General features: G+C 41.2%; 1 protein-coding gene and 2 long non-coding RNA genes across 7 annotated transcripts in view; 1 reads left to right on the plus strand and 2 right to left on the minus strand.

Annotated features, from left to right (window-relative positions):
* The window catches only part of LOC129652952 (uncharacterized), a 26,079-nt gene extending 24,365 nt beyond the window's left edge, over positions 1-1,714 (minus strand). The window contains exon 1 of the long non-coding RNA XR_008714867.1: positions 480-1,714. This is a non-coding gene — a long non-coding RNA (uncharacterized LOC129652952). The remainder of the gene's footprint in view (positions 1-479) is intronic.
* LOC129652953 (uncharacterized) overlaps positions 1-11,629 on the plus strand; it is a 21,619-nt gene extending 9,990 nt beyond the window's left edge. Inside the window, exon 3 of the long non-coding RNA XR_008714868.1 lies at positions 11,492-11,629. This is a non-coding gene — a long non-coding RNA (uncharacterized LOC129652953). The remainder of the gene's footprint in view (positions 1-11,491) is intronic.
* EFCAB2 (EF-hand calcium binding domain 2) overlaps positions 2,656-24,772 on the minus strand; it is a 108,972-nt gene continuing 86,855 nt past the window's right edge. For 3 of the 5 annotated variants that reach the window (XM_055582087.1, XM_055582084.1, XM_055582088.1), the window contains exons 4-7: positions 8,990-9,069; positions 8,361-8,403; positions 8,190-8,256; positions 2,656-2,890 (exon numbers count right to left, since the gene is read on the minus strand). In XM_055582087.1, coding sequence (XP_055438062.1) covers positions 2,775-2,890; positions 8,190-8,256; positions 8,361-8,403; positions 8,990-9,069 — 306 coding nt within the window. In that variant the 3' untranslated portion in view covers positions 2,656-2,774. Of the gene's footprint in view, positions 2,891-6,784; positions 6,932-7,530; positions 7,551-8,189; positions 8,257-8,360; positions 8,404-8,989; positions 9,070-24,772 lie in introns of all 5 variants that reach the window. The other 2 variants (XM_055582085.1, XR_008714866.1) reach the window with 2 other exon arrangements.

Consider the following 24,772-nt stretch of genomic DNA (forward strand, 5'->3'; position numbering starts at 1 on the left):
CCCAAATGACAAACCTTAATCCTGAATCAATACAACGATCCAACATTTTTGCTCCTAGGCCGTTACTGAACAAAATCCTCCCGCATTTCTTGAAGTCTTTATATGGGCTCTTTCTCAATTCTTTCTCCATTTCCCACAAGAGATATTTCCAAATTTCACCATTCTCCTCGAGCTCTCAGCCCTTTGAATATAAATGTGCCTGCTTGTGTCCACCTTCCAAAAGTAACTCCCTCAGCCTGCTCTCTCCAGCCCTGCGTCTCCCCTTCTTGTCACGGCCAAGTAACTGTCCTCTGCGCTCTTCTTCCTCACGCCCCCGCTCCTCCACCACTGGACTCTGCATCCTGCCGCTTCCCAGGCTTCCCCAGCAGAGGTTATCGATGAACTCTGTTGTGATGGACGTTTTCTCTGTCTTTAATTGACCTTGCCTCCCCCTGACATTTGACAGGGTTGGTTACTGCCTCCGAGTGTTTCTCTCCTACCTTGGCTTCATGACGCTTCTCCCCTGCTGGACCTCCTCTCCGACTTCTCGTTCCCAGTATCTTGTGGCTCCTCTTCCTCTGCCCTCTCTTAAATGTTGGTGTTCCCCATGCTTCCCTGGGACCCTCTTTTCTTTCCTTGCCATGGCATTAACTACTATTTAATGCCGAGAACTCAGAGATTCATGTCTCTGCCCAGCTCTTCCTCCTAATGATCCAATTGATTATTGAATGTCTCCACCTGGGTATCTCACTAGCTCCTCAATCCCCTGGTGTCCAGAGCCAAACTCATCATTTTGCCTACCAACCCTGACTGGCTTCTTGGATTTCTGAATGAATGACACTACAATTCACTCACTGTCCAAGCTAGAGACCTGGCACTCAGGCTTGACTTTTCCTAATCTTGCTCCTCCCATCAACCAAAGGGCTACATCTGGTCTCCCTACTTATAGTCTTCACTCTTCAAGTCTATTTTCCTTACTTACAAATGATCTTTCTCTGTGATCTTCAGAAGAAAGTTCAAACTCTTACACTAAAACCTTAACTGTACACTTAACCCAATACCCTTAATGATACAGCTCCTGACTGCTACCCCTCTTTCATCTCTCATGTCCCCAAATCTCCTCCATTCCAGACATACTGAACTATTAGTACTTTAAATTTCCAGACTGTTCCATGTTTCATGACACCTCTGGATTTTTTTGTTTTTGTTCTTGCTGCTCTTCCGAAATACCCCATGTCCTGCTGCCCACTTAGTAAACCACTCATCTTGAAGTGAGATGTTACTTGTTTTCAGAAAGCATTCTCTACTCAGAGTAATCTTTTGTCTCAGAGAAAGTTCCCCACTCCACGCTGTGTCAGCTGCCCTCTTTGGTACTTCCACAGTCCCCTGAACATGCCCTGTCTGGAATGTGATTGCTGACTGCCTTGCAGGTCTCTCTCACCAAACTGTAATCTTGACTAGTTAGGGACTGATTCATGTGCAACTCCAATTCCCAGTACGTTATCTAATGTTGTTGTTGTTTAGTCACTAATTAGTGTCTGACTCTTGCAACCCCGTGGACTGTAGCCTGCCAGGCTCCTCTGTCCATGGGATTTCCCAGGCAAGAATGCTGGAGTGGGTTGCCATTTCCTTCTCAAAGGGATCTTCCCAACCCAGGGATTGAACCTGCATCTCCTGCACTGGCAGATGGATTCTTTACCACTGAGCCACCAGGGAAGTCCGACATTATCTAATAATTCTCAGTAAAGGTTTCATGAGTAAATAAACAATAATAGTCTCTTGAGTAGCAGCCCCCTGCATGTCTAGGAGGAACAATCACAAGCAACATTAAATGTTTATATGTTTATATATACATGCACATGTAGTGGTGAAGCACCTTTAAATAAAGATCAGTGTGTGTATGTATGTGAAAGAGCGATACAGGTTATGGAAGATGACTCATTTACCTTTACCTGACTTTCCTCTTTGCTTTTCCATTGTGATTCTTTGTACTCAGATAACATTATTCTGCTCCTTCAACACTTGTACCTCTTATAATACCATAAAATTTCTCAATATTCTTACTCAGTATTCAGAACAATATTCTCATGCCAGGTATTCTGAATAGGTAAGATTCTAAAAACCACAAGAGGACTGCCACTTCCACACATTATCAGTCTCCAACCAGTCTTCTTTTCTCAAGGGTCAATCATCTCAACTCCTTGGTAACATGCTAGATCAGCCAATTTAAATTTTTACATACACTAAGTGACTATCATCTCAAATGAGATTTGAAATTGGCACCCACAAGAAATTAATGATTAATATCCATTTCAATGACTCTCCTTCCCCACTCTGATTGACAAAGGGTTTGTTGTTTTAAAAAGAAGCTGTCATCCCATTACCACTCATTTTCAATTTGTGGTCATCCTACCCCATCCCAAAATCTTCATATGCTAAACTTTAGGTCTTTCTAATCAGTCTTCACTTTTGTCAGCTTAATTAATTTGAAAGCAACCTGGGTTTTATTGTAGAACATTAACAATAATCCATGGATAATGTTAACTATTTTATGAATAGCTTAAAAGCAATGTGTTTAATAAGCAATGTAATGTGTCATTCCATTAGGCTAGACATGCTAAATAGATCTGTATTTTAAACTGTATGATCACCTTTAAAAAACAAAATATCTTCAAATAGTTGTCACAAGGAATTAATTAGCAATATGTAGGAGTTATAAGATAAAATGTGAAATTAACAAGGACAAGCAGTCTTTAAAATTATACTTTCAATTAGAAATGAAGTCTTTAGAGTGTTTAATTCTCATCTATCACCATCATTGTTATGTAGTCCTTATAATGAATTGAATTCGATTCTGGATCAATTGCAGCAGACAACATTTCTTCCATTTCCTCCTGAGAAAAAGGCTCACCTGGGAGGAACAAGAAGGGACACTCATCATTTGCAATCATCTGACTTTTTTTTTTTCTTTCTCTTTCCATTAGTCCACTCAATTGCCGTGGACCCCCACCATCCCACATTGTGCTGCCGGTTACTCTCCCTGGGGCCATGAAGCCAGCACATTGTGATTTGAACCAGAGGTTCAAAGAGTATGCTATCGTACTCCTGACAAATTTTGGAGTTATTTTACCTTGCAGATAGCATAGTTCAAGCAACCTTTAGCATCAATCATTTCAGCCAAAACAGCAGGAGGACATGAAAACATCATAAATAAGGTTTTTTATTTATTTAAATTAAAATCACTAAAATCACCAAAAAGGCAATTAAAAGGATTAACCTGAAGTCACAGTTTTATAGGAAGTCTAATAGTAAACATATGAAGAAAGGATTAAATGGTTGCTATGCAGAAAGGCTGAACAACAAATAACATGGTTTAAAACTGTAAGTGAAAGTGCAAGTGAAGTCACTCAGTCGCTCTTTGAGACCCCATGGACTGTAGCCCACCAGGCTTCTTCGTCCATGGGATTTTCCAGGCAAGAATACTGGAGTGGGTTGCCATTTCCTTCTCCAGGAGATCTTCCCAACCCAGGGATTGAACCCAGGTCTCCCACATTGTAGGCAGACGCTGTACTGTCTGAGCCACCAGGGAAGTCCAAACTGTAAGAATGTCTATGAATATCCTCTAACAAGGGTAGGGCAATTTAGTGACTCAGCTGCACCCAGTGACCACAGATGCCATTCACCAGTCATTTCAAATCAGTATTCTTTGTTATAGTTTGGCCCAGTGTTGCCATCAAATGAAACCAAAAGTTGGATAGAAAATCTGTGAGCTTTAGTTGGGTTCAGATAACAACTGAAGGCCATCTTGGATACTGGTTTCACCAAGATGAAAAGCAAATTTAGGAAGAACATTGGAAAGGCTGTCATCTATTTAAGACAGAACTTTGTTCTGATATTAACCCAAAATACAGAAACATCCAAATTCTCACCTTATTCCTAAAGAGTATTAATCCAAGTAGATAAATTACCAAGGCCTGAGAGTTACCTACCTTACGAACTTAAGTCACCTGCTACTACAAACCATGCCTTCTAAGGCGGAATTCAGTTACTAATACAGAAATTATTCAAGTGGGGGTTTTTATGACAATGATGATAATATCACCAAACAATGGAACATGCTTGTGTTTTTTTGAAATCATCCTAAGGAAAGAAAGAATGCCTAAAATGTCTAAAAAGACAAATTCTGAATCTTTCTTATAACCTAATTGCTGCTGCTGCTAAGTTGCTTCAGTCGTGTCCGACTCTGTGCAACTCCACAGACGGCAGCCCACCAGGCTCCCCCGTCCCTGGGATTCTCCAGGCAAGAACACTGGAGTGGGTTGCCATTTCCTTCTCCAATGCGTGAATGTGAGAAGTGAAAGTGAAGTCGCTCAGTAAGTGTCCGACTCTTCGCAACCCCATGGACTACAGCCTACCAGGCTCCTCCATCCATGGGATTTTCCAGGCAAGAGAACTGGAGTGGGGTGCCATTGCCTTCTCCGATAACCAAATTGGTAAATACTAAATCCACTGCCAATGAACTTTGATGGATATGCGAGTCCTTATGAGAACACTGACAACAAACATTTATCAAGAACCACTGTTTGCCAGGCACTGATCTAAGTGCTTCACAGATATCAAGTTAATCTCCGAACCACCTCATGAGAGGTAAGAACTGTGTATCCCCGCTTAGAGCTGAGGACACCAGCACACGAGGAAAACAGGCAGGCAGCCCCAGCCGGTGACTGGAGGCACTGGATCTGCACGCCAGCAGAGCAAGTCAAGGTCCAGGAACCACGCTCGGTTGCTTGGAACGAGGCCTTGTTCACAGTGAAATTCAGAAGGTGGTCACTGCTTCCTCAAGCAAGGAAAGAAACAAGTAGTATTTGATTAAGGATGGGAGGAAAACAGCTTAATCGTTAAAAGCACAGCCTGGGGGCCAGACTGCCTGGGTCCAAATGCTCAACTGTTTCATTAGCTTTAAGATCCCGGGCAAGTCCCTGACTTCTCTGTGTCTGTTTTCCTGTCTGTAAAATACTATCTCGTGGGTTTGTTGCTGTGGTTCCAACACTCAGTCATGTCCGACTCTTTGAGACCCCATAGGCTACAGCACGCCAGGCTACCCTGTCCTTCACCATCTCCTGGAGCTTGCTTGAACTCATGTCCATTGAGGCAGTGATACCATCATCATCTCATCCTCTGTCATCCCCTTCTCCTCCTGCCTTCAATCTTTCCCAGAATCAGGGTCTTTTCTAATGAGTCAGCTCTTCGCATCAGGTGGCCAAAGTATTGGAGCTTCAGCTTCATCATCAGTTCTTTCAATGATGTTCAGGATTGATTTTCTTTAGGATTAACTGGTTTGATCTCCTTGCTCCAAGGGACTCTCAAGAGTCTTCTCCAACACCACCACAGTTCATAGGTTTGTTATGAGTATTAAAATTGTTCTTATTTGAATAGCACTTAGAACATTGCCTGGCACATAGGCAGCAATATGTGTTAGTTCAAAAAAGTTCTTTTGAGATCTTTCCTGCTAATAAATACTACTTGACACCATATACATACCTAGACACATGTGGACTTCTATCGTGTAGGAGCTTGATTCAATGTGACTTATTATGTTCATCATATAACATCCCGGGCATTTAGAATGCATTCTCAAACTGATCAATATTCTGTGGATATTGTGAAAAGCTGCATTGTCTCTGGATGCACTGCGGTCTGATTCCTCTATTTCAGTGAGTACCATTACCCTAATACCCACTACCCAGGCCAAAGCCTTGTTATGTTGACTCAGCTCCCATCTTGGTGCCCTGCACTTAGTTGCTCATCATACATAACCTGTGGATCTCTCTGCAGACAGTACTATTGTATCAAACCCTTCTCTCCATTCCCATTGCCACTGCTAGATATAGCCCTCATTGGGATACCCTCAAAATGCTGAACCAGCCTCCTAACTGGTCCCCCCAGTCTAACCTCTTTCTTGCTCTTCTCACAAGCCTACCAGCACCAGGTCAACCTTCCCACAATCCCTCTTGCACTGTGCAGCTCACCTGCTTAGAACCCTACGGTGCTTCTCCATTGCCCATAAGACAAAGTTTCCAGAGCCTCAGCCTCCACAATCCAGTCCTGCCTAATCTATCTAGATTCATTTCCTACTGTTTGCCGACAAGACCCTCTGAGTTTTCTCAGTCTCCCAAAATATCAAGCTCATTCCTACCTCCCAGTCTTTGGTCATGCTTTTTATCAATCGATGTCTTCCTGTCATCAGCTCCTTCGTCCATTCTACCTCACTCACTCATTAATTTAACGAGCACTTGCTGAGACGTATGATGTAAGGGAGTGCTATAATGCATAATATTTTAGCCCTTCTCCTGATAACTCATCCATATTATTCTACCATCTTTAGAAACCTGTTTTCTCTTAAAGTCTTCCCAGACCAAGCTTTCCAGGCTGGTCCAGACCACACTGATCTTCTGCTACTCACTTTTTTCTACTATCTTACATTTTGAATTGTTTTATTCCCTCCTTTAAGACTAATCTCCTTGAGAAAGGAGCAGATTTTAGTATTATTACCTCTCAGTGCTCTTGTATCCCTTACCCACACACAGTAGGCACATCCTGTTAATGATTTGGCCATTTTGACTAAATTCATATTGCCTGATATAACCTAGTATTTATTTCCCTTAGCTTAATCCCTCAGCTGATGCTTTGAAACATCACATTTCCATCAAAGTTCACCCCTGAGATAATTTTAAGAGGGTCATGCGTTCTTGGGCAGCAGCTCTAACAATCACAGCACACTTACTCTCACCCTCTGCATTCTCACCTAATGCTGGAGCAAGTCAAAATGGTCAAACCAGCGGCACATGGAGATGCAGTCTTAGTCTTCCATACTCAAAATTTCATGCACTTCTGATTGTCTCAACTGATTAGCAGCTCTGAATTACTCAGGACTCATCTGTGAACTAGTGAACTGAACAGAGAAAGAGTTCTAACTTTATATGGGAAGAGGGCAGGTGAGACCATGAAACCATATATATATGAAACCATGAGAATGGTTTCAAGAGCATGTCCATTAGGCTACTGACATTCAGGGAAAACAAGTTTACACATCAGACTAAATAGAGAGAATTCCTAAAGAAAATATGTTGGCCTACAGAGGTGTGCAGGTATTATGTATAAATATGTGTGTGTGTGTGTGTGTGTGTACAGTTTAAGTGCAAAGCAAATATATTCACTGTCATTAGCATAAAAATGAAAAATTTAATGGAATTCATATATACATTTGAGGCTGTATTGCCCCTAACTTTACCAACTGAAAAGTTCTCTAAAAAACGAATTTGGGGGCTTCCCTGGTGGTCCACTGGTTAAGAATCTGCCTTGTAATACAAGGGACACCAGTTTGATCCCTGGTCCAGGAAGATTCCACGTGCTGCACAGCATGCTGTAAGCGCCTGTCCACAACCACTGAGCCCACACACTGCAACTCCTTAGAGCCCATGCTCTGCAACGCGAGAAGCCACCGCAATGAGAAGCCTGTGCACGGCAACTAGAGACACAGACCCTACTCACCCACTGCGACTGTAGAAAGCCTGCACACAGCAACGAAGACCCACCACAGCCAAAAAGAAATATGAACAAACCTTTTTTTAAAAAAAGGAATTTTTATAGACTCCAGTTGAAATCTTCAATCTAGTAACAAGAGTGATTGATAGTTCATGTTTTCCTGGTGACATACCTTTTATTCTGGAAATACTCTAAGTGAATGAAATGACTTCAATTTATAGAAGTATCATTATACTTTACAAAATCCTATAAGGCAATAATCTATCCCCTCTTAACTTACCCTTTGTCCTCTTATCCACCACAAAACTCCAAAACCAAAGTGATAAGAATACTAAGTAAATTCTTTTAACTGGAATGATTAAAGTATCCGCTAGAACTTTTGCATAATTGTTTTAAAATTATTAATCACTTAAATAAGTCATTGTTAACAAGTAATAAGACTTCCCTAGTGGCTCACACAGTAAGAATCTGCCTGCAGTGTAGGAGACCTGGGTTTGATCCTTGGGTGGGGAAGATCCTCTGAAGAAGGGAATGCCAACCCACTCCAGTATTCTTGCCTGGAGAATTCCACGGACAGAGAAGCCTGGTGAGCTACAGTCCATGGGGTCGCAAACACTGAGACACAACTGAGCAACTTTCATTTATAAGTAACGAATCACTCTCACCTTCTTCAGTCATATACTTTATCAGTTCATCCTTAGAAAGAAATCCTCGTTTAGCTGGATCTAATACCTAGGGGGAAGGAAAAGATAGATACTCTATTTTTTGATGAAAATTCCACATGATGATTTTTTTCACATAAATATAAATATATGTAAAATTTGTGGTTTACATACCTCAAAAGCTCGAAGAAGGATATCTTCCGGAATTGGTCTGTATCTAATTATGCAATAAAAGGAGTAAACACCACAGTATTTAGCTCAATCTCCAAATAACAAATGACCACATTTAAAAAAATAAATAAAGCTGCTAGCATACTAGGATAATAATTCATCCTTCACTGAAATATTTTTGGATTTCTAGATAATAAAGTTGAAAGTACCCATACCCACAAGGAATACTTACTTAAATGTTATCTGTTAGCTTTTTTCATCATTATAGGAACAAAATTCCTACAGTAAACAAACTATGGTAAGCTAATGCTACACTTTCTCTAGAAAAATAATTAGGCTTAATTCTTATTTATCATTGATAATTCAAACAGAAGCTAATAAGAATGTTGTTGATTTATGCTTTTTGCAGCTTATGTGCCCTTTAATTACACTTTGCTTATTAGATTAATACCGAAGTGGTGGATATTTCTGAGAACATACCAACTGGCAGTTCAGAAGTGTAGAGAAAAACTAGGAGGAAGCTATTCTGTGATAAACATTGGCTGAGTATAACATACAAAGTGAAAAGGCCAAGTGTTTTGAAATTAATGCAGTTCTAATCATTACCTCAACAATTCTATTTACTTTCTTACCTTCTTTCCAGTAGCACTTCAGTCATCACTGGTAGAAATTTTTCAAATCGAATGTATCCGGTGGGTTCTTCTTCCTCTACCTGGACAGTCAGTAAAAAACAGCCTCCTATTCATTCAGCAAATGTAAGTGAGCAGCTACTTTTTCCAAGCACTGTGCCAAGTACTGGGGATTTGATAATAGGGAACATTTCATGCAAAGATGGGCTCGATAAAGGACAGAAATAGTAGGGACCTAACAAAAGCAGAAGATATTAAGAAGAGGTGGCAAGAATACACAGAAGAACTGTACAAAAAAGATCTTTACGACCCAGATAATCACAATAGTGTGATCACTCACCTAGAGCCAGACATCCTGGAATGTGAAGTCAAGTGGGCCTTAGAAAGCATCACTATGAACAAAGCTAGTGGAGGTGATGGAATTCCAGTGGAGCTCTTTCAAATCCTGAAAGATGATGCTGTGAAAGTGCTGCACTCAATATGCCAGCACATTTGGAAAACTCAGCAGTGGCCACAGGACTGGAAAAGGTCAGTTTTCATTCCAATCCCAAAGAAAGGCAATGCCAAAGAATGCTCAAACTACCACACAATTGCACTCATCTCACACGCTAGTAAAGTAGTGCTCAAAATTCTCCAAGCCAAGCTTCAGCAATACGTGAACCGTGAACTTTCAGATGTTCAAGCTGATCTTAGGAAAAGCAGAGGAACCAGAGATCAAATTGCCAACATCCGCTGGATCATGGAAAAAGCAAGAGAGTTCCAGAAAAACATCTATTTCTGCTTTATTGACTATGCCAAAGCCTTTGACTGTGTGGATCACAATAAACTGTGGAAAATTCTGAAAGAGATGGGAATACCAGACCACCTGACCTGCCTCTTGAGAAATCTGTATGCAGGTGAGGAAGCAACAGTTAGAACTGGACATGGAACAACAGACTGGTTCCAAATAGGAAAAGGAGTACGTGAAGGCTGTATATTGTCACCCTGCTTATTTAACTTATATGCAGAGTACATCATGAGAAACACTGGGCTGGAAGAAGCACAAGCTGGAATCAAGATTGCCAGGAGAAATATCAATCACCTCAGATATGCAGATGACACCACCCTTATGGCAGAAAGTGAAGAGGAACTCAAAAGCCTCTTGATGAAAGTGAAAGAGGAGAGTGAAAAAGTTGGCTTAAAGCTCAATATTCAGAAAACTAAGATCAAGGCATCTGGTCCCATCACATCATGGGAAATAGATGGGGAAACAGTGTCAGACTTTATTTTGGGGGGGCTCCAAAATCACTGCAGATGGTGATTGCAGCCATGAAATTAAAAGACACTTACTCCTTGGAAGGAAAGTTATGACCAACCTAGATAGCATATTCAAAAGCAGAGACATTACTTTGTCAACAAAGGTACATCTAGTGAAGGCTCTGGTTTTTCCTGTGGTCATGTATGCATGTGAGAGTTGGACTGTGAAAAAAGCTAAGCGCCAAAGAATTGATGCTTTTGAACTGTGGTGTTGGAGAAGACTCTTGAGAGTCCCTTGGACTGCAAGGAGATCCAACCAGTCCATTCTAAAGGAGATCAGTCCTGGGTGTTCACTGGAAGGACTGATGCTAAAGCTGAAACTCCAGTACTTTGGCCACCTCATGTGAAGAGTTGACTCATTGGAAAAGACCCTGATGCTGGGAGGGATTGGAGGCAGGAGGAGAAGGGGATGAGATGGCTGGATGGCATCACTGACTTGATGGACATGAGTTTGAGTAAACCCCGGGAGTTGGTGATGGACAGGGAGGCCTGATGTGCTACAGTCCATGGGGTTGCAAAGAGTCAGACACGACTAAGTGACTGAACTGACTGACTGACTGACTGATACTTGGACATGGTCCCCGCTCACAGGGTTTATATTCTGGTAGTGGAGACATAAATCCATCAAAAAAACAACAAAGCTGAGTGTCTAATTATAAGTTTATATAAGAAACAATGAAGTAAAGGAGCAAGGGTCTACTAGAGCATAGAAAAAAGAAAACTTTCTTGGCCAAATTATCAGGAAATGCATTCATAAAGAAATCACACTTGAGTTGATTATTATAAAGGATGAGCAAAAGGTAATCAAAAACAGCAGGGAAAGACACTCCCAAGTAGATGAAATTACAGGTACTAAGACCTTGTGGGATGCACCAGAGGCCAGGAGACTGAAACATACGGAGCAAGGAGGAGAATGTTTTCAGATGAGGCTGGAGAGAGAAATGGAGACTAGACCATGCAAGGTATTACCATCCATGAACATGACTTTGGTTGTTATCCCAAGACACTGTTACCCTAAATCACTGAAGGTCTCATAGATGTGTGTCTAAAAGATCACACTGGTTGTGGGTAAGGCAGCTTCTGCAGTAGTCTGAGCAGATATGATAAGGGCTTGGATTAGAGAGTGGTGGCCATGGAGACAAAAGGGGGTGTTTTCAAGAAACACTTAAACTATAAAACCAAGAAAACCTGGTACTGTATCTATTACAGGCAAGGATGAGGAAAAAAGAAGAGGGTCAAGGACAACTCCCAGGATTCTGACTTGCACAAATGAGATGGACTAATGCTTCCCCTGACATAAGGAACACTGGCTAAGAGACCAGATTAGGGGACCAATCAATCTCAAGGACTGTACTATTCATTAAATAACTAGATGCTCTGTGGAACACTGTTACACCACCGCTAATTAGGAGAAGACAACACCTAACAATTTTGGTACCCAGAGCTATTAGATGAGAATGAGGAAGACTCATGCTCACAAGGTTCGGCTTTGATGGTGTGGCTGAACAGTACCTTATTGATTTTAAATTTCATGTCAGGCTATTTATGAGAAGTTGTGCATTTTCCACTCCCTTTCAAAAATCCTATTAAAAGGCTCACACATCCCAATTCAACAGTGGCGATTTTAAAAGATTTATTCTTTGAGCAAAAGATAAGAAATCTATGGGTGCTGCTAAGTGGAACACACTATCATCAAATGACAACTATTTTTTAATGTTTATACTAGATTCTCACCTAGTATGAGGCAAGCCCTTGAACGCCACTATCAGTAAAAAATGTCATCCATCTAATGACAAAATGATGTGTTTCAGAATTTCTGAGGCCATCGATACATGAGCAATTGCTTTCAGCTGCCTCTAGATCCAAGGCAAGCAATTTGCAAATCAATGGTCATGTGGCTCTGGTTCAGATGTGCTTAAGTAGCACTCTAACTCCCAGGCCCACAAACTGCTTAAAACTAAAATGCCAATCTCATGAGACTGCCTCCAGAAGGATAATTTTTAAATTAAAATGTTGTGTTTCTATTCTGATTAATCCAGAAATCTGCTCCAGAAGCTAGAGCTATAGTTTGTTTCCCTTTCCCTGCACCCTCAACAAACTGCGGAGCCAACAGTTTTGACCATGGAAGATCAAAAATCCTACGTTATGAGCATCCTCATCAATCCACAAACAGTTCATAGTTTTTCCAAAGGGAGTTCAACTCTACAGCACGCTCTCCATCATGTGAGAAGTCACAGACACATCCTATGTCCCTCATAACGCCTACCCCACCGTGGTCATGCTCCTGGACAACTTCCACAAGCCCTTGGTGCTCTGAACACAGCTGAAACGCTATTCTGTGTACAGCCAAATGGACTGATGGATCTGTATAGAGCTAAAACTTCACAAAAATAATAAGTTAAAGCAAAACTCCAATGAATCAGGATAGCAGATGAGGCATATATTTTCCTTGATTTTTTTAAAGAGGGATAATGAACAAATAAAGGCCTTGGGGTTAAAAAAGGAAGAAGAAAAATATGTAAGTCCATCTTCAACCTGGACAGATTGTGAAAATCTTTCTATGACTCAACACTGTCCTCTAGAGGCCACATCTAATCTGCTCTTTTTGTATTAAGAGAGAGATAAGCAATGGCATAAAAATAGTACAATTATATAATATTTCTAAATACAGCATTAATGAACTGTATAACATATACTAGACACTACCTTAGAGAAGGCAATGGCACCCCACTCCAGTACTCTTGCCTGGAAAATCCCATGGCTGGAGGAGCCTGGTAGGCTGCAGTCCATGGGGTCGCTAAGAGTCGGACACGACTGAGCGACTTCACTTTCACTTTTCACTTTCATGCATTGGAGAAGGAAATGGCAACCCACTCCAGTGTTCTTGCTTGGAGAATCCCAGGGACGGGGGAGCCTGGCGGGCTGCCGTCTATGGGGTCACACAGAGTCAGACACGACTGAAGTGACTTAGCAGCCGCAGCAGACACTACCTTACATTATTAAAAGTTTTTATTATTTAAATAAATGTATTTTAGAATAGATTTAGATTTACAGATAGCAGAGAGTTCTCATATACCTCCCAGTTTCCTCTGTTGTTTACCCTTGCATTATTATGGTACAACTATCCTTGGTTCATTGTAACATCCATTGAACCAATACTGATGTATTATTATTTACTAAACTCCATGTTTTATTTTGATTCCATTGGTTTTTTAAAAGGCATTTTAAAAATATGGTACATTTCTCTATCATAGAAGAGAAGCAAGAAAAGCAGGGTAGAACAACCTGCCTGACAATCTGGAAATGGGTGGATAGAGGGGAAGATAATAAGTGCTTCTATTACTTCTGGTGCAGGACAAACTAGTTGACTTTATAAGGCCATGAGTAAGACAGGACAAAAACACTACTTTCTATAAATGTTATGCAATAATGGTTCAATGATTATTTAAATGCCTTTAAAATTTAATAGAAATATATCAAATATTGAACCACACTCTATCATATATTGTATATAAATATATATATATATAGTTACGCATTGAGTTATATCTTCCCCAAGTTCATATGTTGGAGTCCTAATCTCTGGTACACCTCAGAATGTGACTTCTTTGGAGACAGGGTAATCAAGTTTATCCTCAGTGAGGTAATCAAGTTAAAATGAGGTCATTAGGGTGGGCCCTACTCCAATATAACTGATGTCCTAATGAAAAGAAGAAATCTGGACACAGAGACATGCACACAGGGAGAATGTCATGTGAACATGAAGACAAGCCTCTACAAGCCAAGAAGAAAGGCCTAAAACAGATTCTTCTCTCCTAGCCAACAGAAGGAACCAACTCAGCTAACACCCTAATTCTGCACTTCCAGCTTCCAGAAGTGTGAGACAATAAATCTCTGTTGTTTAAGACACTGTCTGTGGTACTTTGTTATAGCAGTTCTACCAAACTTTATATGCTTGCACACAAACGTTCTGAGAGATATGACATAAAGGCACTTTGTAAACCTTGAGTTATTATGATTATTATTATTTAATCAGTAGTGTACACACTTCTGGTTCTATATTCTGCAATGACACCTCCTCCTAACAGAATCGATCTCTGGTGCTAAAATTTTAGACACAGCCTCCTTGACCCACCATAGGGAGCCGTTTTTTACAGAAGTCTGATCCTGCCTGCTCTCTGTAAAATGCCACGTGGAATGTGGCATGAATGTATTAAACTGCTAGGCATATCTAATCCCTTGTCCCTCGCCCCTGAACCCTGGCCTAGAGGAGAGGGTTTGTAGATCAGCAGCCAGGATGTCTCCACTCTGCTGTTCCCCTACTTGCTTCCTGGACTGAAAGGAGAGGAGAGCCATCTGTCACATCTTCCTCCTCTTCAAAAGACAAAAACAAAACAAATATATCTTGTTATTGTGTACGTGAATGAGGCAAAGTAAGTTCTAATTTGGTCTGTTTCATCTAAGAGAAAGGCTAATGTGCTAGAAAGGAGGTAATAATTAGAAAGTAAGCTCGGGAGCATTTATGAATGCAGAGAAAATAAAACCTCTTTGTAGGAAGACCTCCAGCTTAGCCTTCAAGTACCATTTATAGGAGGAGCTCATCTTATTAGCCAGCAGGTGTCTACCTGGAAGAAGACTGAGGCCCCAACACACCTGGCTTCTCTTCCTCCAAAGAACTATGGTGGCAGAGGCAATCTGAAGAAAATACCCTGCTTCCCTGACACACGAAGGGGCCCGCCTCCACAGGCTAGCACAGGGCCTCCAGCCATTCCACAGCCTCTTTGCTTCCTCCGGCCCAATAAGGAGCCAACTCAATAAATATGTAAATACTGTGGTATTATTTTTAAATCAACATTTATCTAAGTTTCAAAGCATGAGGCAAATACTCTTTCTCAGTCTACCTTGGTAAAAGACAGTTTTTTTCACCTGTTTTGCACCTGAGGCCATTCTGGCACAGAGAGGTAAAGCACCCCTCATGGTCCTCAAGGGCAGTCAGGTGCTGTAATGGGACCACAGCCCAGAGTTCTTTCTCCCATTCCCACAGTGAAGTCATCAGGCCATCTCTTTTCTCATTAAAGCATTATTTATTTTAATACTGAATTCTCTGAATAGGCACAATAAAACACACTGAAAATTCATTTCTCCCCAGGGACATACAATCTGTCAATAAACTGAACTATTTCACGCTTCACAAAAGCAAGATAATACCAGTAGTTTAGATGGTTTATAAAGCACCTACATTTCATCTAGCTCCAGGTCACCAAATCAGACATACATATGAATTTTTCAACTATTTGTAGTAAAAATATAAAAACAATGAGATATTTCAAGTTAGACTTGAATATCACATATGCAAATTTTGACATAAATTGTGTTTCAAAACCAAAACACTAATACAATTTAGAAAATACTTCTCTGCCTTGGATAGAATAAAATGATAACAAAAATTCACTGGCATTTACCAATTAGTCCTAAAAATAAAAAATCCTAAAGTTACCTGCTTTAGAAAAATTATTTATTCCAAACATTTCAGATGCTGTTGTGTAAAAATTGGGGTAAGTACTTCTTTGGGGTTATAAGTCCCTTTCTTATTATAAGAGGTATCAAAAAAGACTAACTCATCTTTTGGGTGGACTATCAGAGAGTCTAAGAATCAACAGGTGGCTAGACCATGTAATCAAAAAGGTCCTTTCCAACTGTACGTTTCCATAATTTGAAGCAATGGCAGTCAGTTTCTGTCAGGCTATTAATCCCCCCAATTTACCCTCAGGCGCAGCAGGGGCAGGAGAGTCAGGGCTCCACTTACACTAATTTGTTTCACACCCTTCAGTCTCAGTTTCTCACCACCCCTTCCCGAGTGTCCCTCCCCACCCCACGTAGACAGAGGCAGTAAGTGTGGAAGCAATTGCCCCTCCAAGGTAATCTACTATTTATATCAAAAGTAACTATTTAAAATTGTGTTTCAATAAGATTCGAGGAAAACTGGATTGAGACTTGGTTAGCATAATGAATATCCAATATCACATAAGCTTTATTAGGTCTAGAGACAGGTCTAAAATCACACTTATAACAACATGTTAGTTTAAAATATTACTTATTCTTACATTTCATGAAGCAATTCAAACCCTCAACATATCTTCAACAACAGACTTTCTAAGAGTTTGACTACTTTAGATACCTCAACTAAGTGGAGTCATGGAGTACTGGTCTATTTTGTGACTAGAATTTTCACATAATATCTTCAAGTTTCATCCATGTTACAGTATATGACAGGATTTCCTTCTTAAAATGTTAGTTTTCCTTAAATTAGATAACAGTATGAAACAATCACTTTGATGTAATATTGAGTAAAAAGGTAAAATATTCTGGTTGTGTTTGAGTGATGGAAACAAGAGCAATCACTCCTCTATTTTTTGAGCATCCAATTTTAATCAGCATGCATTTCTTAAAGAATGAAATTTTTATAATAACATTGGAAATGATTGTGATATAACTAGCAAAAAAAATCAAGGCTGAAATTGTACATACTAAATTGTACTATAAGATTGCTGCTAAAAAAAAAAAAAAAAAAAAAGATTGCTGCTAAGCTGCTGCTGCTAAGTCGCTTCAGTCGTGTCCGACTCTGTGTGACCCCATAGACGGCAGCCCACGAGGCTCCCCCGTCCCTGGGATTTTCCAGGCAACAACACTGGAGTAGGTTGCCATTTCCTTCTCCAGTGCATGAAACCGAAAAGTGAAAGTGAAGTCGCTGAGTCTTGTCCGACTCTTAGCGACCCCATGAACTGCGGCCCACCAGGCTCCTCCATCCATGGGATTTTCCAGGCAAGAGTGTTGGAGTGGGGTGCCATTGCCTTCTCCAACTATAAGATTACTATTATGCTAAAAACATGTCAAGGAAAATAATATGGGAGGAAGTGCACTAAATTACTAATACTGATTATATTAAGGTGATGGATTGGGGATGTCACCAAGATGGCAGAGTAGGAAGACTCCATGCTCCCATCTTCCCACAGGCACATCAAAATCCCAACTACTTGTAAAGCAACTCTCTATGATAATAATTTGAAGACTATCAGGAAAGATGTTTCACAACTAAAGATAAAGAAGTAACCGTAACAAGGGGGCTTTCGAGGTGGTGTTGGTGATAAAGAATGTGCCATAACAAGACAGTTAGGAGGACTGGAGACACTGCATTGCCAGGACCCACACTCCCAGGTGTATGACACATGCCCAGGTGTATATACGACAAACCAAGACAGAGTATGAATCAAGGCAAATTGGAAGTGGTCAAACAGGAGATGGCAAGAGTGAATGTCTACATTTTAGGCAAACTAAAATGGACTGGAACGGGTGAATTTAACTCAGATGACCATTATATCTACTACTGTGGGCAAGAATCCCTTAGAAGAAATGGAGTAGCCATCATAGTCAACAAAAGAGTGAAATGCAATACTTGGGTGCAATCTCAAAAACGACAGAATGATCTCTATTCATTTCCAAGGCAAACCATTCAATATCACAGTAATCCAAGTCTATGCCTCAACCAGTAATGCTGAAGAAGCTGAAGTTGAATGGTTCTATAAAGACCTACAAGACCTTCTAGAACTAAAAAAGATGTCCTTTTCATTATAGGGGACTGGAATGCAAAAGTAGGAAGTCAAGAAATACCTGGAGTAACAGGCAAATTTGGCCTTGGAGTACAGAATGAAGCAGCGCAAAAACTAATCGAGTTTTGCCAAGGGAATGCACTGGTCATAGCGAACACCCTCTTCCAACAACACAAGAGAAGACTGTACACGTGGACATCACCAGATGGTCAATACCAAAAAAGACTGATTATATTCTTTGCAGCCATAGATGGAGAAGCTCTATACAGTCAGCAAAAATAAGACCGGGAGCTGACTGTGGCTCAGATCATGAACTCCTTATTGCCAAATTCAAACTTAAATTGAAGAAAGTAGGGAAAACCACTAGACCATTCAGGTATGACCTAAATCAAATCCCTTAGGATTATACAGTGGAAGTGAGATATAGATTCAAGGGATTAGACCTGATAGAGTACCTGAAGAACTATGGACAGAGGTTCGTGACATTGTACAGGAGACAGAGATCAAGACCATCCCCAAGAAAAAGAAATGCAAAAAGGCAAAATGGCTGTCTGAGGAGGCCTTACAAATAGCTGTTAAAAGAAAAGAAGTGAAAAGCAAAGGAGAAAAGGAAAGATATACCCATTTGAATGCAGAGTTCCAAAGAACAGCAAGGAGAGAAAAGAAAGCCTTCCTCAGTGATCAATGCAAAGAAATAGAGGAAAACAATAGACTGGGAAAGACTAGAGATCTCTTCAAGAGAGTCAGAGACACCAAGGGAACATTTCATGCAAAGATAGCTGCGATAAAGGACAGAAATGGTATGGACCTAACAGAAGCAGAAGATATTAAGAAGATGTGGCAAGAAGACATAGATGAACTACACAAAAAAGATCTTCATGACCAAGATAATCACGATGGTGTGATCACTCACCTAGAGCCAGACATCCTGAAATGCAAAGTCAAGTAGGCCTTAGAAAGCATCAGTACGAACAAAGCTAGTGGAGGTGATGCAATTCCAGTTGAGCTATTTCAAATCCTAAAAGATGATGCTGTGAAAGTGCTGCACTCAATATGTCAGCAAATTTGGAAAACTCAGCAGTGCCCACCGGACTGGAAAAGGTCAGTTTTCATTCCAATCCCAAAGAAAGACAATGCCAAAGAATGCTCAAACTACCACAAAATGGCACTAATCTCACACGCTAGCCAAGTAGTGCTCAAAATTCTCCAAGCCAGGCTTCAACAGTACATGAACTGTGAACTTCCAGATGTTCAAGCTTTAGAAAAGGCAGAGAAACCAAATATCAAATTGCCAATATCTGTTGGATCATCGAAAAGCAAGAGAGTTCCAGAAAAACATTTACTTCTGTTTTATTGACTATGTCAAAGCCTTTGACTGTGTGGATCACAACAAACTGGAAAATTCTGAAAGAAATGGGATTACCAGACCACCTGACCTGCCTCTTGAGAAATCTATATGCAGGTCAGGAAGCAACAGTTAGAACTGGACATGGAACAACAGACTGGTTCCAAATCAGGAATGGAGTACGTCAAGGCTATATATTGTTTATTTAACTTATATGCAGAGTACATCATGAGAAACCTTGGGCTGGATGAAGCACAAGCTGGAATCAAGATTGCCAGGAGAAATATCAATAACCCTTAGATATGCAGATGACACCACCCTTATGGCAGAAAGCAAGGAGAACTAAAGAGCCTCTTGATGAAAGTTAAAGAGAGTGAAAAAGTTGGCTTAAAACTCAACATTCAGAAAATTAAGATAATGGTATCTGGTCCCATCACTTCATGGCAAATAGATGGGGAAACAGTGGAAACAGTGTCAGACTTTATTTTGGGGGCTCCAAAATCACTGCAGATGGTAACTATAGCCATGAAATTAAAAGACGCTTACTCCTTGGAAGAAAAGTTATGACCAACATAGACAGCATATTTAAAAGCAGAGATATTACTTTGCTAACAAAGGTCCATCTAGTCAAAGCTATGGTTTTTCCAGTGGTCATGTATGGATGTGAGAGTTGGACTATAAAGAAAGCTGAGCACCAAAGAATTGATGCTTTTGAACTGTGGTGTTGGAGAAGACTCTTGAGAGTCCCTTGGACTGCAAGGACATCAAATCAGTCCATCCTAAAGGAAATCAGTACTGAATATTCATTGGAAGGACTCATGTTGAAGCTGAAACTCCAATACTTTGGCCACCTGATAAAAAGAACTGACTCACCTGAAAAGACCCTGATGCTCGGAAAGATTGAAGGCAGAAGGAAAAGAGGACGAGAGAGGATGAGATAGTTGGATGGCATCACCAACTCAGTGGACATGATTTTATGTAAACTCCGGGAGTTGGTGATGGACAGGGAAGCCTGATGTGCTGCAGTCCATGTGGTCACAAAGAGTCAGACATGACTAAGTGACTGAACTGAAGTGAACTGAACTGAGACAGAGTATTAAAAAGCAGAGACATTACTTTCCAACAAAGACCCATCTAGTCAAAGCTACGGTTTTTCCAGTAGTCATATTCGTATGTGAGAGTTGGACCATAAAGAAGGCTGAGCACCGAAGAACTGATGCTTTTGAACTGTGGTGTTGGAGAAGACTCTTGAGAGTCCCTTGGACAGCAAGGAGAGCAAACCAGTTAATCCTTAAAGGAAATCAACCCTGAATATTCATTGGAAGGACTGATGCTGAAGCTGAAGCTCCAATACTTTGGCCACCTGATCCGCAGAGCTGACACATTAGAAAGGACCCTGATGCTGGGAAAAATTGAAGGCAGGAGGAGAAGGGGACAAGAGAGGATAAGATCGTTGGATGGCATCACCAACTCAATGGACATGAGTTTGGGTAAACTCAGAGAGATGTTGAAGGACTGGGAAGCCTGGCATGCTGCAGTCCACGGGGTCGCAAAGAGTTGGACATGACTGAGAGACTGAACAACACTCCCAGGTAAGTCGCCCACAAACAGGAGGGCAGTCACAATTGCAGAGGTTCCCACCAAGGAGTAAGAGGTTCAAGCACCACTTGGGCTTCCCAGTTTAGGGTCCTGCACCAGAAGATGAGCCCCCAGCACGTCTGCCTTTGTGAACAGGAGAGCTGGAGGGCTATAGGAAACAGAGACTCCTCTCTTAAAAGGTGCACATAAAATCTCACACTCTGAATGCTCAGAAGCAGTAGTCAGAAGGAGCCTAGGTCAGACCTACTTGCTAATCTTGGAGAGCCTCCCAGAGAGGCAGGAAGCAGCTGGACGTCCAAGGGGTGAAGACACTGGTCGCAGCCTTTTCCGCGAGCTTCTTCTACCACAGTGACACCAGCACTGCCGAGCTCCATTTCAGAACCCTTCACTAGCAAACCTCTGCTGGGGGCGTATTCACCCGCCAGTGGGCTGGCGGCAGCCCCTCCCCCACGTGTTCTCCCCAGGCCACACAGACAGCTGCGGATGGACTTAGCCCTGCCCTCCAGTGGTCCAGCAGCAGTTGCACCCCTCACAGGGCTGCTCAGCCAAACCACACAGGAAGCCTATCCTACCCTCCAGTGAGAGGCAGGGCCTTGCAACCAAGTGAACTGGGGGCCAGTCCCCTCACCAGCATGCCCACAGTAGTCAGCCCTGCCACAATAGAAGGGCACACGCAGCCCACACAGGGGGCATACAGCTCTGGTGATCAGAGGGGAGCATGCTGCTGAGCCCCCAGGACATCTACATAAGGCCACTACTCCAAGATTGGGAAACAAAACTGACCTACTTAACACATAGAAATAAACAAAGAAAATTAGGCAAAATGAAGAGAGTGTAACAAGAGACAGAGAAAGACATTACATAGTGGTAAAGGGGTCAACCCAACAAGATATAACAATTGTAAATATATATGCACTGAACCCAGGAGCACCTAAATACATAAAGCAAATATTAATAGACATAAACAGAGAAATCAACAGTAATACAATAATAATAGTAGGGAACATTAACACTCCACTTTCGTCAATGGGCTTGCCAGCATTTAACATTTCAGACTCAAATCTTAGACATTCTAGCGGATGTGTAGTGGCACCTCATTATCCCCACTGACTAGAGACATTCATCATCTTTTTATGAGCTTATTGGCCACTGATACTTTTTCTTTCACGAAATGGCCATACAAATCTTTGGCTATTTTAAAAATTAGGTTGAAACATTCATATGGGCTTCCCTAGGGCACCCCACTCCAGTACTCTTGCCTGGAAAATCCCATGGATGGAGGAGCCTGGTGGGCTGCAGTCCATGGGGTCGCTAAGATTCGGACACGACTGAGCGACTTCACTTTCATTTTTCACTTTCATGCATTGGAGAAGGAAATGGCAACCCACTCCAGTGTTCTTGCCTGGAGAATCCCAGGGACGGGGGAGCCTGGTGGGCTGCCATCTATGGGGTCGCAGAGTCGGACACAACTGAAGTGACTTAGCAGCAGCAGCAGTAGGTCAGCTGGTAAAGAATCCGCCTCCAATTCAGAAGACCCCGGTTCAATTCCTGGGTTGAGAAGAGCCCCTGGAGGAGGGCATGGCAAACCACTCCAATATTCTTTCCGGGAGAATCTCATGAACAGAGGAGCCTGGTGGGCTACAGTCCATGCGGTGGCAAAAAGTCGGACATGACTAAGCGACTAAATGCAGCACAGACATTCATATATTATCAAATGAATTATACAATATGAAATAAATTATCTTTCAAATATTTTCCCCTAATCCATGACTCAGATTTGTTTATTTTTACTTTTGGCTGTGCTGGGTCTTCATTGCTGCGTGTGGGCTCTCTCTAGCTGCGTGAGCAAGGGCTACTCTTTGCTGTGGTGTGCAGGCTTATCATTGTAGTGGTTTCTCTTGTTGCAGAGCATGGGCTCTAGGGCGCATGGGTTTCAATGGTTGCGGCTTAAGGGGTCTAGAGCTTGGGCTCAGGAGTTGCGGCACACGGGCTTAGTTGCTCCACAGCATGTGGGATCTTTTTCAGGCGAGGGATTGAAATAGTGGCCCCTGTAATACAAGGTGGACTCTTAACCACTGGACCACCAGTGAAGCCCTGTATGTTTTTGGCTCTGCCCTTTGATGGGCCAAAGTTTTTAATGTTGAGGAAATTAATCATTGTTGTTCCTTTATGGTTCATGGTTTCTTGTCTCTCTATCTAAGAAATCTTTGGCTAACCCAACATCATAAAGTTTTCCCTATGTTTTATAGATTTAGCTCTCATGTTCAGTTCTATGATCCATTTCAAGTTAAAAGACTGTTGAAAAGAGTGTTGTTTCTTTCTATTCAGATAATCATTTGCTCAAACGCTATTTATTGAAATGATTACCCTTTTCTCATTGAATGATGTTGGCACCTATGTCAAAGATATGTGTGGTTCTCTTTCTCAATTCTCTAGTCAGTTCCACTGATCTGTATGTGTACCAGTGTACAAAATATCACACTGTGCATGATACCACATAATATGTGTACAAATATAATACTCAAGATTACTGAAGCTTCATAGTAAATCTGCAATCAGTCCAGTTCAGTTCAGTCGCTCAGTCGTGTCTGACTCTTTGCAACGCCATGGACTGCAGCACGCCAGGCCTCCCTGTCCATCACCAACTCCAGGAGCCTACCCAGACTCATGTCCATTGAGTCAGTGATGCTATCCAACCATCTCATCCCCTTCTCCTCCTGCCCTCAATCTTTCCCAGCATCAGGGTCTTTTCAAATGAGTCAGCTCTTCGCATCAGGTGGCCAAAGTATTGGCGTTTCAGCTTCATCATCAGTCCTTCCAATGAATACCCAGGACTGATCTCCTTTAGGATGCACTGGTTGGATCTCCTTGCAGTCCAAGGGACTTTCAAGAGTCTTCTCCACCACCACAGTTCAAAAGCATCAATTCTTTGGTGCTCAGCTTTCTTTATAGTCCAACTCTCACATCCATACGTGACCACTGGAAAAACCAGAGCCTTGACTAGACAGACCTTTGTTGGCAAAGTAATGTCTCTGCTTCTTAATATGCTGTCTAGGTTGGTCATAACTTTCCTTCCAAGGAGTGTCTTTTAATTTCATGGCTGCAATCACCATCTGCAGTGATTTTGGAGCCCAGAAAAATAAAGTCAGCCACTGTTTCCCCAACTTTTTCATTCTCCTCTTTCACTTTCATCAAGAGGCTCTTTAGTTCTTCTTCACTTTCTGCCATAAGGGTGGTGTCATCTGCATATGAGGTGGTATAAATCCATCTTTGTCCTTTTTGTCAAAATTATTTTGGTTGTTCAAGGTCTTTCACGTTTCCATTCAAACTTTAGAATCAGTTTGTACATTCCTTCAGAAAATGTTGCTATGATTGGTTGAAAATGTGTTGAATCTAGAGATCAATCTGAGAAGACTATCTTAAAAATATTGAGCTTTCTAATTCACAAATATGTATATCTATTCATTTATTTAGATCTTAATTTCCCTCTACAATGTTTGCTGTTTTCAGTATATGAGTCTCGTCTAAAAAAATAATAAGTCTCGTCTATCTTTTGTTAACTTTATTATTTCACTTTTTAGGCTATTATAAATGGAACTGATTGCTTAATTTTTCTAATTGTTAGCTTATAGTTTATAGAAATATAATTAATTTTGTATGTTGACTTTATAGCCTGTAGCTTGGCTAACTTCATATATTAGTTCTAATGGCTTTTTGGTAAATTTCTTAGGATCTTCTACATGCACAATCATCTTGAAACATAGTTTTACTTTTTATTATCCAAATTGTGTATTTGTTGTTATTGTTTCTTGCCTTGTTGCACTAGCTAAGGTTTCAAGCAGCATGACGACTAGGAGTGATGAACACAGACACTCCTGATTTTAGGCAGAAAGCACTGAGTTTTCACCAATGAGCAAGATGTTAGCCTTAGGGCTTTTT

The sequence above is a fragment of the Bubalus kerabau genome, chromosome 5 (assembly GCF_029407905.1).
Source record: "Bubalus kerabau isolate K-KA32 ecotype Philippines breed swamp buffalo chromosome 5, PCC_UOA_SB_1v2, whole genome shotgun sequence".
Classification (NCBI taxonomy): Eukaryota; Metazoa; Chordata; class Mammalia; order Artiodactyla; family Bovidae; genus Bubalus; species Bubalus kerabau.